General features: G+C 40.2%; 1 protein-coding gene and 1 pseudogene across 1 annotated transcript; one reads left to right on the top strand and one right to left on the bottom strand.

Moving 5' to 3' along the window:
• Positions 1 to 1,123: 1,123 nt before the first annotated feature.
• Positions 1,124 to 14,664, bottom strand: LOC148021123 (uncharacterized; annotated as a pseudogene).
• A 1,514-nt stretch (positions 14,665 to 16,178) lies between these two features.
• LOC148021124 (uncharacterized) lies at positions 16,179 to 16,888 on the top strand. Its single transcript, XM_087698160.1, has 3 exons — positions 16,179 to 16,377; positions 16,466 to 16,570; positions 16,652 to 16,888. Exon 3 carries the CDS (start codon positions 16,673 to 16,675, stop codon positions 16,886 to 16,888), a length of 216 nt encoding a protein of 71 aa, XP_087554286.1. The 5' UTR covers positions 16,179 to 16,377; positions 16,466 to 16,570; positions 16,652 to 16,672.
• Positions 16,889 to 18,126: the final 1,238 nt, after the last annotated feature.

Here is an 18,126-nt window from a genome sequence, read left to right on the forward strand (position 1 = left end):
GTAAAAAATAAGTGAATGCAAGCTCAATCAAAGCCCAAAAGTATTCTAAGACATGTGTCAAGCATGCCCAAGTATTAACCAAACATTTGGGCATCAATATCAAGCCCCAAAAACATCAAGTGATAAGAGACACATGCTTTTCCAAGTAAATAAAATTTAGCTATGTTATACAACAATCAATCTCTAAGAAAATTCATCTAAATGTGTACTCAAATCATCTCAAAAGCACAACCATACCATCCAAGCATCAAAATAGCATCCAACATGCATTATGGAATTTACAATTTGCTATCCAAACTGAAACAATTTTGTTCTATGTCAAACAAAGAACAAAAAACTGCATAGAATTAACTCTGTAAGTGCCTAAATTAGTAGATCTCATTGGCTCTTCATTTTTAGCTATAGAATGCCTAAATCTAATACCGTATGCAAAAGTTATGGCCAAAATACGATAAATCTATCAAAGTGTTATAACTATCTATGACTTCTACATCATGCTCTATAAAATGAATAAAATGGATACTCCTTAGCTCAACAAACACTCATTAAAGCTCAGCTAAGCCTTGGAAATCTCCTCAACAAGTGCAGAGCAAGCTGGAATAAGCCAAAAGAAGGAAAGATTCAATGCATACCTCGAGAGAAAGAAACAATGGCTACTGTGAAACCTTGAGTTGAAGCTTTGAATCTAGGTTGAAGCAAAGGATGATGAATCTCCTCGAATAGTTAGCTTTGATACCAATTGAAGAAAGTGAGCAGGAGTGAAAGCACACAAGTGGAAGAATTTACCCGATTTTTGAATGCTCCAAATAAGGACAACAAAGGGAAGATGAAAAAGACGTCTTCTACACCTTTGGGACAACAAGATGCACCGAAGATAATGCCAGGCCCTTCATTGGAAGCTCCCAAAGATGCTAATTATATAAACAATTGGTATCTATACAGGGAAAGGAATGAAAATGCAAGGCCATTACGGAATCGCCAATCCAACGGCTTTTGGACAACCGAGCATGCATGCTATGATGGGGTAGCTAGGATATTTTGGTGGAAGCACAATTTTTCATGCTATGGTTGGACAAGGACCGCATATGTGAATGTATGGTACAAATCCCTATGATATGTAAAGCTATGGTAGAAGGAGCAAGAGCAAGAGCGAGAGAGATAAGATGTGGGCCCGATCCACTTCCTCAAGGTCAACAATATCAAACAAGTGTCGACCTCTAGGTTGGACATGCACAACTTGCCACCATGGATAAGCATCTGTATTCTTGTAAAAGAATGCTTGTTCAACATGAGTTGGCAAAATGTAAGGCTCTTTTGTTGCACCCAATAACTTCAAGGAGTCAAACCAAAATCTGGATGGTTCTCTTTTCATTGTGGCATTATTTCCTTTATACTCAGGACGAAACCAATCCACCTTCAAAACCACCTGTCAAAATACACAAATCAAAACTTTAGATTTATGTATAACTTCAAGAAATCTACATGTCTTTGTTGCATGAAGAGAGATTTCATTTACCTACTTGAAGATACGATACGATACTTCATAAATGTCGACCATGGTTCCCACGTACCCAAGTTCATTGTCGACAAGATTTGTGTCTCTTGAACTTCACGTGATAATTGCTTGAAAGAGGCAACAACGCAAGAATCTTGAGTGAAAGGTAAGTTGTTAATAGCTTTTATCCAAAGATGTTGTCCATAAGCCCAGATGTTGGTATACATTCGAGTCTAGACCAATAAATAATTATTAAAAAAAATAAAATTCACTTGTTTAGTTTAGAGTTTTCAAAACCCAATAGGTTACATGTCTTTCACACCCGATCATAAGCTCTCTTTATTCCATTGATATTGGCCCATGATCACTAACCGCCTGTTGCATACAGGTGTATAACCAATCCATGAAAGTAGGTACATCCATGTCATTATTTACATTGGTTATTTGTCTGTATCTCCTCTTTTTACGTATGCCAACTCGTTTGCTTGCAAGTTCCTCCTTGTACTCATCAAGGGATTGTTGCATGCATTCGCTATTATAGACAATGAAAGTATGTAACGTGTCCATGTGTTTGCTCATAGGAAACGTCTTAGCAGCCCATCGGGAAGAGAGTCCAGAAAGCGCCGCCCGGCACTCCCACGAAATGTCACGGGGTTTGGGATCTAGGTCTTCTCGAGTCTGCCATGAAGCGAAAGCATTCCAGCTGTTCCCACTTAGGACCGACCTGAATCAGGGTTTTTCTAGTGGTCAAATTCCTAGAATGGCAGCTAGCATCGAACCTCAGTAGGCGAACTACTTTACGCAGAAACGTCAGGGTTATAGCGGATTCATGCTGCACTTGGTTCAAGGAGAATGGGAAACGAGAGGGATGCAAGCTTGACCTCTCTGCCCATAAGGCATAGTCCCATTCCGTTCCCCTAAAATAGCATAAATCGGGACTCTAGTATCCTAGATTCTAAGTCAACGTTCCTTGCTATCAACTTCCTTCGAGAAAAGTTCTCGGCCAACCGGGACCACCCATCCGTAGGACGGATCCATGGCCACATCCATCGCACTTTTCTAAGGATTTCTTTAGTTATCTAATTACCTACCACATTTAGCTTGACACGCAAAAACAGCTTCCTTAATTAGCCTTTTAGTCACTGGTTCCTTCAATAATCTTAGCACTGACATAGAAAAAACAATATCAAGCAAGTTCCTTTTCAAAAATTGATCATATTTATCTTTGGAATACATCATATAATCAAGCCCGTAGGCTAATCCATAATCCTCCCAAAGGCAATCCATAATCCGCCCAAAGGCAATTCAGCAATCCTTAGGGATTACTAATCCAAGTTTCTGCCCATAGACTAGTATGTGAGCCTCGAGATCCAATCCCGAGTCACGTCGGCCTCTTGTGCAGGACCCGGAAGGCAAGGGATTTACGGCCAGAGCCCCCCTAGCACCCAAAGCATCCTCCTGCTCAGAGTAGCGCCCAACGAAGAGACATCTCGTGGCGGGTTCAGTCCACGTTCCTGGTGCGGGGCTATCAACCCCCTTGGTTAGGGTCAAGCAGACAATCGGAGGTAACTGATGCTGCCTCTCCCTCCAGGCCTTCAACTTGAAGCATTAATTATTTTTCCATCTTCAGTTCCTTGAGCAAAGCAATACAAACAGTGCTCATAAACTGTACAAACACAATCAATCTAGTGGTCGTTTATTTGGCCAACTGCTAAGGTGTGAATCGTTCTCTCCGGATGCATCCAGCATTCGATCCAGGATCAATTGCGACTTGGCAAGATCCCCAAGGGTTTGTTTGTTTACCCTTTTATCCTTGGGTTAGAGTTTATACCCTATTAACCCAAATTAACCAACACCTTAGGTTTCTTAAACTAAGACAGTAAATCCTGGGCAAACTTGTTGCCCTAACTTGATTTGTCAATTGCTCGTTGCCCTAACTTGGCAACTCAGTAGTAGGATGACTACTCATCCTCTTGCAAATTAAGCTTGTACTTGGAACCTGCCAACCTTGTTCCAAGGAGTGGCAACTCTACTTTGTGATTTAACACAAAACCATGCGATGTTGCAACTTGTTGCATTGGAGTTGCATCTAACTTGTGGGTTCAATCTCCCATCAACGACGTTTCTTGGTCAAGAAATATGCTTGATCAAGATGTAGGGTTTGGGAGTCCTCTTGACCCAACCCAATCCCTAACCTTACTAGGCCAATAACGTTTGGCCCTAGGGTTTCTAAACTCAATCGGAAGTTTAGTATTAGGTCGATCGATCCTTAGGGTAAAAGCCTAGATTATTATTTTATGGGCGTCTAACTAACCCAACATTCTGTGAATATGAGTAGGATCCTTTGGGATCAAAAGTCTTGACTTGGTGTCCCAAGTGCGATACTAGGCAGAATTTTTATTGTATTAAACCCTACCTAGCAGTTTGAAGTGTTCATCGTACCACCAAGTTATGCTTTTGCGAATCCCTTGAGGGTTATACCATTACAAGTGATCTACCTAAAACGATCTAATTGTCTTACGACGAGAGTGATCTTCGCTTAGAAGAGATGCAAATAATATTCCTAAGAGATGCAAATAAATAAATTCAAGATGCGATATTCCATGCAAGTATGCGAATCATAGAATTTTACTTCTATGCAACTATAAGGTTTGCAATGACCATTTCTCTTCCTTGCTAAAGTTATGATGATTGACAATTTGGGGGAATAACTTGCATAAAACCTACATAGATTTACATCAAGAGCTATGCCTACAACTTTTCATTTAATGCAATTGAATTTCAGGCTTTAATATGGCATGCAACCTTTTCTAGATACAACTTCGATAAATGAAGTTCATGTATGACGAATGTCATAAAACTAATGTTGACTTGATCCATTCTACGACAATTAATCTAACTTAAAATGCACGCATCTTCGCATGCAACAAGTAAGTTCATGGTTTCCTTTTCATGCAATGCAATTCTTTGAACAATATTCTAGCGGCTATTAACAATTATTTCTTACGAATCATATCTAGGAAATCATTGCCTAGATGCACTATGCGCTTGTTCTTTCATGCGAGGAAGACAAGGATGCATTTAAACAAATTTTTCATCCTTTTAACCTATGCAGTATGCAATTGGGATTGTCACTTTGGAAATGCAAGCAAAGAGCAACATGCAACTAACTTGTAAGATGAATGCGTAATTTGTATTCCTAACTTCCTTATGAAGTTTAGATGTGCCCAATGCATTTCGTTTATGCAGAATTAAACTTCTAAAACCCTGGGTTTGAGGACCATGAACTTGCTTGTTCTAAAACCCTGGGTTCGAGGCTCCATGCTCTCCACATCACACTACTCCTCTCACATTCCCTCTCCCCCTGCCATGCATTGGCTGAGGAGAGGGGTAATTAATAAAAAAAATTGCACCAAAATTACCCATTATCCATTTACTTTCCCGTAGAGAATGTTCTCGTGCGGCCTTGCGGTCTTTTAGCCTCAGCCTTATTTGCACAACACGGTTGGGTTTTATTATCGCGCGCGCAGGGTAAGCATTTAACTGCCAACATTTTACGATGTGGGAGATCACTTTGGGGTGCCTTATTGCACGGGATGTGCGGGGTTTAAGGTTGACTTAATATTTCAAGCGGAAATATTACATTGTCTCCCGCTTAGAGGAATCGAGATGTCCTCATCTCGAGAAGAACTGGGGGTATTGTTGGTTGAGAGTACTTTCATCCATCCAAGTGGCATCCTCTTCGGGATAATCTTTCCATTGGACGAGGTATTCTTCCAAGGTTCTTGATCTTAAATGCCTCTCCCTAACATCTAAGATCCTGTCAGGCCGTAGCTCAAGAACTCTTTGGCTAGGCATTACAACTTGTTGATCATCAAGTACATGTCTAGGGTTAGGCACGTACTTCTTCAATAGACTGATATGGAATACATTATGAACCTTTAGGTTCTCAGGGAGTTGCAGTCTATAAGCATTAGGCCCTAAGCACTTGAGAATATTGTAGGGTCCACAATACCTTGGACTTAGCTTCTTGCATTCACCTAAGGATAGGGAACTCTTCTTTGGACATACGCGAATGAAAACCATATCTCCTTCAACGAAGGATCTATCTTGACATTTCAAGTCCGCATAAGCCTTCTGTCTATCCTTGGTAGCTTGGATGTCCTGTCTTATTGAATTCATTTGGTCATCCATATCCTCCAGCAAATGCTTTGAAGCTTCAACCCTCAAGGTTGGATCCGAAAAGTTTAAGGGACTTCGACAGTCGTGCCTATACAATGCTTGAAAAGGTGTCATCTGAATGCTTTGTTGGTAAGAAGCATTGTAGGCAAACTCAACCAGTAGCAGCAAATATTGGATCCACTTTTTGGGTTCACGGCAACAGTGTGCCCTTAGCATATCCTCAATGACTTGGTTGAGTCACTCCATTTGACCATCGGTTTGGGGATGGTAAGCTCTACTAAAACAGAGTTGAGTCCCAGTGGCTTCGAAGATAGCCCTCCAAAAGTGTGATGTGAAGAGAGAGTCACGATCACTAATGATTCTTCTGGGTAACCCATGAAGTTTGAATATCTCCTTGATAAATAATCTTGCGATGTCCGAGGCTTTATAGTTTGTCTTAACAGGGATAAGATGTGCAACCTTGATGAGCATAACAACCACAACCATAATGGAGTTGTATCCTCCTTGAACTTGGGGCAGGCCAACAACAAAGTCCATACTAATGAATTCCCATTTCATTTGGGGAATGTCAAGTGGTTGCAACTTCCCTGGCATTTTGACATGTTCGCCCTTAATGCGTTGACAAGACAAACACTCAATGACATATTTGAGAACGTCACCTTTAAGCCTTTCCCAATAATAGCTCTTTCTGACTGCATTGAGGGTCTTAGCATAGACATGATGTCCTGAAAAAGGGGAGTCATGAGCTTACCAAAGTATCTTCTGTTTGAGTGACTGGCTTGCCAGTATACATAATCTCGTTCTGTAGTAGACAAGTCCACTACTGATAGAGAATTCTAGATACTTTGCCTGTAGCTTTGGGTCTTGATCCTTGATAGGGATTTCCCTTAGCATCTTCTGATAGGTTGGATCATGGCATGCCTATTCTCTAGCTAGCTCAAGTATCGGGTTGTTTGGCATGGATACCTTTGTGGCTAGAGATCTAGCTATTGATGGATCTTGCAAGATTAGAGAATTTAGGAATGCCTTGCGACTGAGTGCACCAGCAACTACATTCTCCTTTCTAGGCCGGTATTTGATTTCAAAGTCATATTCCTCTAGCACTTCAATTCATTGACATTGCCTCATGTTGAGCTCATTCTGGGTAAAGATCCACTTAAGTCTTTTATGATTTGTCACTAGGGTAAACTTGTTACCCATCAAGTAGTGTCTCCAAAGCTTGAGAGCATGGATGATGGCTAACAACTCCAGATCATGGGTAGCATAATTCTTCTCATGGCTCTTCAGTTTCCTTGAAGAGTATGCTACAGGATGACCTTCTTGCATAAGCACACATCCTAAGACAAGTGTGCTAGCATCAGTTATCACTTCAAAATCCTTACCAAGGTTCGGAAGTTTCAGGATAGGTGTTGATACCAAGCTTTGCTTTAGTTTATGAAAGCTAGATTGTTCAGCAGGTGACCATACAATTGATGTTTGCTTCTTCAGTAGATCCGTTAGGCGGCGCTGCAATCAAAGCATAGTTTTTGATAAAGACCATGTACCATCCTGTCAATCCAAGAAAACTACGTATTTCTTTGATAGTTGTTGGCGTTGGCCATTCTAGAATGTCTCTGACCTTGGCCAGATCCACTGAAATTCCTTCCACTAATACAATGAATCCCAAATATTCAATCTCTCGCTTGAAGAATGCATACTTCTTCTTTTTGGCATAAAGCTTGTGTGCCCTCATTGTCTCAAGGACAATGCGAAGCTGGGGTTCATGATCTTCTTTCTATTTGGGGGCTGTACTTGGAGTAGGGGTCGGACTAGGAATCTGCACTTGAGGTTGTGCCTCGACATCGGGATTCTTAACGTTAAAAATTGCTAAGCGTTTTCTCACATCACATTTCATGCCCAATTCAGCTTTCAGCCAAGTGACCTAATCACTTAACTTCTTTATTACTACCCACAATCAAGATGATCATTGATAAAAAGAAGTCTTATTTCATCCATATGGGCATAGCCCTTTTAAGTACAATTATTCTTGGGGAGATGGAACAAGCTGATACATTAATTCAGGGAGAATAAGACTGTGTTACATTTAGCTACGGGAACTGAGTAATAGTATGGATTAGGGTCATGGATTTTTAGGAATCGATAGGTCATTGGAAGATTAGGGTATCCTTTCCTTTGGTACCCGTTCTTCTCGTAACGTCCCAACACCTTGATTCTATCGGCAAGGATTATTCATGTCACTTCCTCGTACACATACGTGTTCTGCTTGACCTTCCAACTTCCGACATGTAGGGTTGCGTTTGCGTGAGCCTCAACAAAGATGAACAGCTTCACGATCTTCAAGTCTTCCAACCATTTGATTCTCTTTAGGTTGGTTCGAAGGTATGCAAATCGGTGGGCAGCTATGTAATAAATTCCTAAATCACCCATCCATCTTCGTTCCACGTACAGGGGTGAAGGATTGTAGATGCGGTCTAGGATATTCATCATATCGATCCTCCGTCGATAATCCGAGGCACCTATCGCGGTCATAAACATAACCTGGAACACCAAGAATTTGTTCCATGCTTCGTGACTCTGCAAGTCAACATCGATAAGTAAGTAAGGAAATATTCTTAACAAAAACATTTGCTCTACTTCTCCTCATTATGTTTCCTTGAAAAAGACAGATCCTTCGTTGGTTTGCTCTGATACCAACTGTAACGTGTCCACCTGTTTGCTCGTAGGACATGTCTTAGCAGCCCATCAGGAAGAGAGTGCCGCCAGGCACTCCCACGAAATGTCACGGGGTTTGAGATCTAGGTCTTCTCGAGTCTGCCACGAAGCGGAAGCATTCCGGCCATTCCCACTTAGGACCGACCTCAATCAGGGTTTTCCTAGTGGTGAAATTCCTAGAACGGCAGCTAGCGTCGAACCCCAGGCAAACTACTTTATGCAGAAACATTAGGGTTGAAGCGGATTCATGCTGCACTTGGTTCAAGGAGAATGGAAAACGAGAGGGATGCAAGCTCGACCTCTTTGCCCATAAGGCATAGTCCCATTCCGTTCCCCTAAAACAGCATAAATCGGGACTCTAGTATCCTAGATTCTAGGTCAACGTTCCTTGCTATCAACTTCCTTTGAGAAAAGTTTCCGACTAATCGTGACCACCCATACATAGGATGGACCCATGGCCACATCCACCGCACTTTCCTCAGGGTTTCTTTAGTTGTCTAATTACCTACCACATTTAGTTTGACACGCAAAAGCAGCTTCCTTAATTAGCCTTTTAGTCACTGGTTCCTTCACGTAATCTTAGCACTGACATAGAAAAACAATGTCAAGCAAGTTTCTTTTCAACAATTGATCATATTTATCTTTGGAATACATCATATAATCCAGCCCGTAGGCTAATCCATAATCCGCACGAAGGCAATCCATAATCCACGCGAAGGCAATCCAGCAATCCTCAAGGATTACTAATCCAAGTTTCCGCCGTAGACTAGTATGCGGGCCTCGAGATCCAATCCCAAGTCACGTTGGCCTCTTGTGTAGGACCCAAAAGGCAAGGGATTTACGGCCACAGCCCCCCTGGCACCCAAGCATCCTCCTACTCCAAGTAGCGCCCAACGGAGAGACCTCTCGTGGACGGGTTCAGTCCACGTTCCTGGCATGGGGCTATCAACCCCCTTGGTTAGGGTCAAGCAGACAGTCGGGGGTAACTAATGTTGCCTCTCCCTTTAGGCCTTCCACCTGAAGCATTAATTATTTTTCCATCTTTAGTTCCTTGAGCAAAGCAATACAAACAGTGCTCCTAAACTGTACAAACACAATCAATCCAGTGGTCGTTTATTTGGCCAACTGCTAAGGTGTGAATCCTTCTCTTCGAATGCATCCAACCGGGATCAATCGTGACTTGGCAAGATCCCCAAGAGTTTGTTTGTTTACCCTTTTATCCTTGGGTTAGAGTTTATACCCTATTAACCCAAATTAACCAACACCTTAGGTTTCTTAAACTAAGATAGTAAATCCTGGGCAACCTTGTTGCCCTAACTTGATTTGTCAATTGCTCGTTTCCCTAACTTGGCAACTCAGTAGTAGGATGACTACTCATCCTCTTGCAAATTAAGCTTGTACTTGGAAGTTGCCAACCTTGTTCCAAGGAGTGGCAACTCTACTTTCTGATTTAACACAAAACCATGCAACGTTGCAACTTGTTGCATAGGAGTCGCATCTAATTTGTGGGTTCAATCTCCCATCAATGTATTAGGTCGATCGATCCTTAGGGTAAAACCCTAGATCGTTATTTTATGGGCGTCTAACTAACCCAACATTCTGTGAATACGAGTAGGATCCTTTGGGATCAAAAGTCTTGACTTGGTGTCCCAAGTGCGATACTAGGTAGAATTTTTATTGTATTAAACCCTACCTAGCACTTTGAAGTGTTCATCGTACCACCAAGTTATGCTTTTACAAATCCCTTGAGGGTTATACCATTACAAGTGATCTACCTAAAACGATCTAATTGTCTTACGATGAGAGTGATCTTCGCTTAGAAGAGATGCAAATAATATTCCTAAGAGATGCAAATAAATAAATTCAAGATGCGATATTCCATGCAAGTATGTGAATCATAGACTTTTACATCTATGCAACTATAAGGTTTGCAATAACCATTTCTCTTCCTTGCTAAAGTCATGATGATTGACAATTTGGGGGAATAACTTGCATAAAACCTACATAGATTTACATCAAGAGCTATGCCTACAACCTTTCATTTAATGCAATTGAATTTCAGGCTTTAGTATGACATGCAACCTTTTCTAGGATAAATGAAGTTCATGTATGACGAATGTCATAAAAATAATGTTGACTTAATCCATTCTACGGCAATTAATCCGACTTAAAATGCACGCATCTTCGCATGCAACAAGCAAGCTCATGGTTTCCTTTTCATGCAATGCAATTCTTTGGACAATATTCTAGCGGATGTTAACGATTATTTCTTACGAATCATATCTAGGAAATCATTGCCTAGATGCACTATGCGCTTGTTCCTTCATGCGAGGAAGACAAGGATGCATTTAAACAAATTTTCATCCTTTTAACCTATGCAATATGCAATTGGGATTGTCACTTTGGAAATGCAAGCAAAGAGCAACATGCAACTAACTCGTAAGACGAATGAGTAATTTGTATTCCTAACTTCCTTATGAAGTTTAGACCTGCCCAATGCATTTCGTTTATGCAGAATTAAAATTCTAAAAACCTGGGTTTGAGGACTCGTAGCGATGTCCACGTGTAAACTTGGGTTCGAGGCTCCCGCGTGTGTGCCTTGCGTCTTTGGCTTTGGAGCCACGTTGATGTAGTGAACTTGGACTCCGCAATTTTTCCTCGCCTTTATGCGATCTCTGAACTCCCTCCAAGCTTTGGCAACTCAGCCTCAAAAACCTTCCTACTTCCCCCTCGCGTAGGAATGCCCTTTTCAGGACGTGGGTTTTAAGAAATCGGGGATAAGCCGTGTAGACAAGGCTTATGGAAGCTTTGTCTTTAGAAGCTTCTAAATAAGCTTCTTGTCGTCTGTTATAGTAACGTGGCATGGAGAGAGAAGGTAAGATGATGATGAGGATAAGGATGAAGATGATGATAATTGTGATGATGATGACGATGGGGTGGATAGGTGGCTGCAGCGCGGCAACCGACGGCAGCAGGCGGATTTCACGGCGGCAGCTCCCTGGCGTGGTGATGGTGATGGGGGTAGCACATCTGGCAGAGTCTCCCTTTTCTCTCTCTTCGTGCCTCCCTCCCAAGCTCCAAGGGGGGGGATATCCACACATGTGGATGGCTTGCATGCCCCCTCTCTCCCCCATGCTCTCCACATCACACTACTCCTCTCACACTCCCTCTCCCCCTGCCATCCATTGGCTGAGGGGAGGGGTAATCAATAAAAAAAATTTCACCAAAATTACCCATTATCCATTTACCTTTCTCGTAGAGAGTGTTCTCGTGTGGCCTTGCGGTCTTTTAGCCTCGGCCTTATTTGCACAATGCGGTTGGGTTTGATTATCGCATGCGCGGGGTAAGCATTTAACTGCCAACATTTTACGATGTGGGAGATCACTTTGGGGTGCCTTATTGCGCGGGGTGTGCGGGGTTTAAGGTTGACTTAATATTTCGAGTGGAAATATTACAAAGTAGAAATATCCAATTTATGTTGGACCTTAAGTCGAAAAGGGACTCCCTTACCGGACAATACCTCCTGGACAATACCTCGTCTAACATAGTAGAAGAAGTATCATTTGTCCATACGCATGGAGCTTCAGAATCATTTTTCTCAAGGTATTAACAAATTTAATACATTCATTCTTCAAGCATCCATCCCTCCTCCATAGAACCCTTTGGTATTGCTTTTTGACGTACATAACCTTTCAATACTCCCATAAATCTCTCGACCCAAAACATCCATTGAGTGCTCACAACACCAAGGAGCTCTATCTTGTCCACTAGATGGATTAGAAGATGAACTTGGATATTGGAAATTCCTTTTCCATTAAACAAAGAATCTCTATACATTCATGCTTCTTTTGTGGAATTGACCCTTTGGCAATCTCTTTAGATGGAATCCATCTATTAGTGAAAGAAAGAAGATATTAGAGATGTTTTTGAATTAATATGATATCAAATAAAATTTTGTACTAAAAATTAACAAGTGATAAATACCTTGCAAGTGATCCAAGGCGTTATATTACATCTCGGACTCCTCTTGTAGTACATCCATCAATAACAAGGGGTAGAACATGTTGCATACATGATTAATCCGATCAACAAAACATGTAAGAAAATAAATACTTACAAAGATCTAGATAGATTTACCTTCACAAAATTGTACCAATCATGTGCTTTTAAACCAGACAAGTTCTTGTCATCTAGAGTCAACATGTTTTGACAAGATGCTCCATATCCTGTAGGTGTACGAATCGACAAAATCTTCCTGTTCGTAGTCTCCAGCTCTTGTGTCATGAGCACCCATGGGGCAGGCTCGTAGGTTGTCTCACATCGAGTTTCATCATAAAGTGGCCATAGATTGGGCTTTGAGTTTCAATCCTTTAAGCCATTTCTTGATGCTGTTGTGTCTTTCAAGCCAACGAGGTGTTGCCATAACAAATGACCAATGTTCTTGAATATATGCATAGGATCAAGAAGATGACATATCTTCAAGTCCTTCCAATATTCCAAAATATACCATATCAAAGGACTTTGAGCTAGAGCATGTTTTCCTCTTGCTCCCTTCTTCACAGCATCATCATCACTACCGCTTATGATCTCTGACTCTGGATCGATAGCGGGTCCAAGAGTCCACTTTAGATACCAATCATTTGGTGTCATTGGTATTGGACATCTCCCTTCTTCTACCTTTCCATTAAAATGTATGACTTGCCTTCTATCTCGTAGATAATGATCTTCATATAAAAATCATCTATGTTGAAGTTATATATGTTTTATTGAGGTTTTTGCTATAAGTCGATCTCAACCAATCACCACAAATTGGAGAAGCTTTGTAACCCTTGGTACATATCCCTGCATGGAAAACATAACAAAGGTGATTAGCGCAATGAACATCGTACAAACGTATGAGACAATATATATATTTAAACCATTTACCTAAGCAAAAACCATATCCTAGAAAGTCATGGATAGTCCATGCTTAAATTCCAAGAACAATGAATTGTCTTTGACCATTGCTTCTGGACATATCCATGACATCAATCCCTCTCTACAAATCTTGAAGATCGACAATGAGAGGGGCCCAATAAACATTCAGGCCTTTAACTTGTCATTTTCTCAAAATTAATAGTGAGAGCATTTAATGCTCTTTCTTCATGATAAGATATGGGGGTAGATTATAGTTAATAACTACCAGTGGCCATGTAGACCATTTACTTGATCTCATTGAAAATGGATTCACACCATCTAATGCTACACCCATCTTTAAATTGAGTGGTTCTTTTGCAAAATTTGGCCATCACAAATCAATATGCTCAAATGTAGGACTATCTGATGGAATTTGCATTACTCCATCTTTGCTCTTGTGCTCTACTACCCATGTCATAAGCTTAGCCAATTCGGGACTTTGGAACATATGTTTTATACATGGAACTAGGGAAAAATGTCTCAATACCTTTCTAGGGACCTTACCTTTTCCTTCTTTATAACCAGGTATTTGACATTTTGGACATGTTACACTATCCTCATACTGACCTCTATATAAAATACAATCGTTGGGACATGCATATATAGAAGAATAGCCAAGTCCAAGACTACTTATCATCCTCTTCACCTCATCATTTGATGCATGAAGGGAATTGCTTATTGCCAAGAACTTCTGAGAGAGTAGCCTGTAAGTTCATTAAATATATGATTAATAACAAGCAAACATGTTTAGAATGTAACAAAAAAATATGTTAGATTATTATATACTTCAAAAGTGCTGAAATGGATAGATTACTCCATCCAAAACAGTTTTGAAGATTAAGAATAAGTAAGCTTGCACTTAGCTGTGTGAGTTGGCTTCCTACGTAGATACGCTTTAGAGCTTCTTCTTGAAGATACTTCTCAGTGTTAGGAATATTTCTTGCACTATCATTTTGATACCAATCCTCAATAAAATCAGACATGCCATCGTCGTTATCAAAGATATCATCATGCCCATTAAAGTCCTTAGAAATGGATAGATTACTCCATCCAAAACGGTTTTGAATATTAAGAATAAGTAAGCTTGCACTTAGCTGTGTCAGTTGGCTTCCTATGTAGATACACTTTAGAGCTTCTTCTTGAAGATACTCCTTGTTGTTAGGAATATTTATTGCACTATCATTTTGATACCAATCCTCAATAAAATTAGACATGCCATCGTCTTTATCAAAGATATCATCATGCCCATTAAAGTCCTTAGAATATTGTTTCTTTAGTCTTGCATATGCATTAGGATCACTCCTGCTTAGGATCCTCATGCACTCTATTGACATGTGAGATACGACATGTGAACGTTGATCTGTGACATTATCAATGTCATAATCCGAAATCTACATATTTGAAGGTAAAGAAGATTGTATCAATAGCATGTTTCTATATAAAAGGAAAGAGAGATGTGCATGGAATTCAATAATTATCATAAATACAAAACATTTGGAGACAATAAAAGACGATTATCAAATTACATTAGAGACAATATAGAATGTGGTGCAAATTAAAGTGTAAAATTAGGGTACAAGAGGCCAAAATAACATTAGGAATTGTATACAATGAAGCTCTCAACCCTCATCTGTTAAGGGTGCTCGTGGAGGTCTACGCCATCCATAATTGACTAGCGATTCATCACCAGTAGGTAATGATCTAATAGCATTGACAACCATGCATCTTTATACATCCCTACTCACGTGTCCTAGTTCATGACTATTCTCACACTCCACAAACGTGCAATTGGTTCTTGCACTTATCCCTCGACTACTATTGATTAAACTTGCTATGTTTCCTTGAGAGTAAGGTCTTCTATCAACATAGAGTCTTTGTCCTTCTACATGTGTAATCCCTCCATTAGAAAGAGAGGCTGCAGTGAGACATAACCCATAGGCTCTCATGCTCTGAATGTAGCAAGTAAGTTGATGCCATGGACCCCATCTATATATAGGTCCACAAAAAGACATAAGGGTGACATCTCAAAAAGGGGGAACATGCAAATCCTGTGCAATAAAGAGGCCTCATCTTTCTCCATTGATGGTAGATGGAGCAATCATGTAGTGATTGTCCTAAAAGCTAAGAACCACTCCATCTAAAGGAAATGATCCTCTCTACTATCCTCCATATCGTCTTTGATCATATGTCTATACTAGAGAATGCAAACAAGTAGGCAACAAATGATCTCCAAACGTCTCAACCTCCAAAACAGGAGGTAGAGGATGTCGAGAAACCTCGAGATGCAAACTGACAAATGACCTGTCCGTGCCATGTGCGAGGGACATGTGCACCACTGATAGTGAAGTCATCCTCATCATCAAGTGAATATACCTACATATATAATATGGTTGCATTATATATGAGCCTTTGATTCATAAAACAACCAATAATAAAACTAAGGGAGAAAAGTCACATACCATAGGTTGATGTCGCTCCTCAGGTGGTGGTGCTTGCTCAAAAGTACCATGAGTCATCTCATGTGAAAAGCACTCCCCTATCATGGCATCCGATATGTGCCACGACAATGAGTGCTCATCGTAGTAGAAATCATCATAAATGGGTTCATGTGCAGTATTGGAACTCTATGTACCCCAACCACCACCAATAGGAGGTGGCACTGTACCCTCTAATCGGTCCGAATCTAATTTTCAAGTACCATAACAACATTGAGAGATTTGTCAAATGATCAAAGCTAAAAAATCAATAAAAGTAACAAAACATTGAAATCTAACAAGTTCTTTGGTATATTCTAATGCTTATTGTAATATGAAAAATAAAGAGACGCTACAGTATGGTGGAGACAAATAAGAGGAGGGCTGATATGTGTATGGAGACATGGCAATACTTCTGCAAGGAGAGATTCCTACGCATTAGTTTTCCTCAACAAAAGGTATATGCCTTTGCTAGCATATATTGGAATTAATATGAACTTTGTTGGTCACACATCTAGACTAGGCCGGATGGGACGGGATGGACTTGTGGCCACATTTGTGAGTATAGACCATTCAAATTTTAACTTTCAAAGGTAATATTATTGAATGAAGGAATCAATAAGTCTTTGGTTCTGTCTTGATGCAGACCAAATACTATGGTCATGCACCTACGGCACAGGAGATGGAGTACACCACATACTATGGGTACCGTGCTTTATAGGGGACACTTGCTGACAAGCCAGATCCACTTGTGAGTATCATTGTTTTGTTTTGTAGTTTATTTTCATGTTAACTGTAATATATTATTATTTGAATTCACTAACTAATGTAGGAGCAGTATGGCAAGGATGACATGACAAAGGTGGCTCAACAGGAGGCCGAGTGGCAATGTCGAGAGGCTGAGAGGAGCAGCGGCGGCCAGATCGCTGGCTATGGTGGTGATGATTGTGGAGATGGGGGCAATGGTGGCATTGCGGGTGGGGGAAGGGGTGGTGGCACTGGTGATAGTGATCATGAGTCTGATACTAGTGACTCGTATAGTGATGGCTCATATAGTGATTGTGCCTAGGGATCTATTATGTATATTTGAGGATGAGACTTGTATTGTATATGTGAGGATTCATCACTATTCATTGTATAGACATATATTAGGATGACACTTGTTTTGTATATGTGAGGATTGATCACCACACACTCTAGACACATGTATATATATTTACTGATGATATATATTGACGTATGTTCATTGCAGCATTGAATTGGTATATTGTCTCTTGGAAAGCTAGATAAAGGCAAATCTGAATTTTTATTACAATTCAATGTTTTTCTATGTTAGGCTCTAATATTAACAAGCTTTTGATTTCCATAGTTTCTGCAGAGGTCCCAGATTCTACTCTACATATCAACTCAAGCTAGCTTTCAAGCTCAAAGATCCAAACTATGAAGTTTCAAAGCACGTGATCTCAAAGTATCAAGCTCACCATAAGCTATTATGGTTATAATACCCAATTTCAATTCATGTACCATGTACCATGTACCAATTGCAAGCAGGAGGTTTCATTATGAAAGCTGATACTAAATCAAGTACCAAGTACCAAGTACCAAATCTAGCACTAAAAAGGTTTCTTTGTTTCCATGTAAATTGGCTAAGGTACGGCAAAGTTAGACTGACCAATCAAGTACCAAGCACCAAATCAAGTAATAAGCATTGAATCTATACCAAGTACCGAGAATTAAGTACCAAGCATTGAATCAAGCACCAAGTACCGAATCTAGTACCAAGTACCAAGTTATATCAAATCATGTACCAAGCACTGAATCTAGTACCAAGTACCATGTACCATGTACCATGTACCAATTGCAAAAACAAAGTTTCATTATGGAACTTGATATCAAATCAAGTACCAAGTACCAAGTACCAAATCTAACACTAAATTTTTTTCTTCATTTTCATGTTTATTGGTTAAGGTACTACAAAGTTACACTGACATGTACCGAGTTGTACAAAATAGGGACAAAAAGGTTGAATCTAAGTAGGATACTTGACGTCTTATAATTTCCAATATTTTTTTTTTTGTTTTTCTTTTTGGCTCATAATTTAGAAAGCTAATGTATCGCATATGGTAAGTTGGCAATAATCTCTCTCTTTATTTCTTTCGTTCTATCTCTATGTATATACAAGAGTTATAAGGGGCAGCCATGACAAAATATGATGTTATGGAGAAGAACTGACGCAACTGTAGATGCTTTTGTATTCGGGAAAGCTTGAGCTTCACACCACCTAGTTAGATAATCTATCATGACAAG

This window comes from Lygodium microphyllum, chromosome 18, assembly GCF_053477565.2.
Source record: "Lygodium microphyllum isolate KBCC chromosome 18, Lygodium_microphyllum_v1.1.10, whole genome shotgun sequence".
NCBI lineage: Eukaryota > Viridiplantae > Streptophyta > Polypodiopsida > Schizaeales > Lygodiaceae > Lygodium > Lygodium microphyllum.

What these genes read in the sequence shown, in the direction of transcription:
- LOC148021124 (XM_087698160.1), top strand. Translation starts at nt 16,673, where the DNA reads ATGACAAAGGTGGCTCAACAGGAGGCCGAGTGGCAATGTCGAGAGGCT.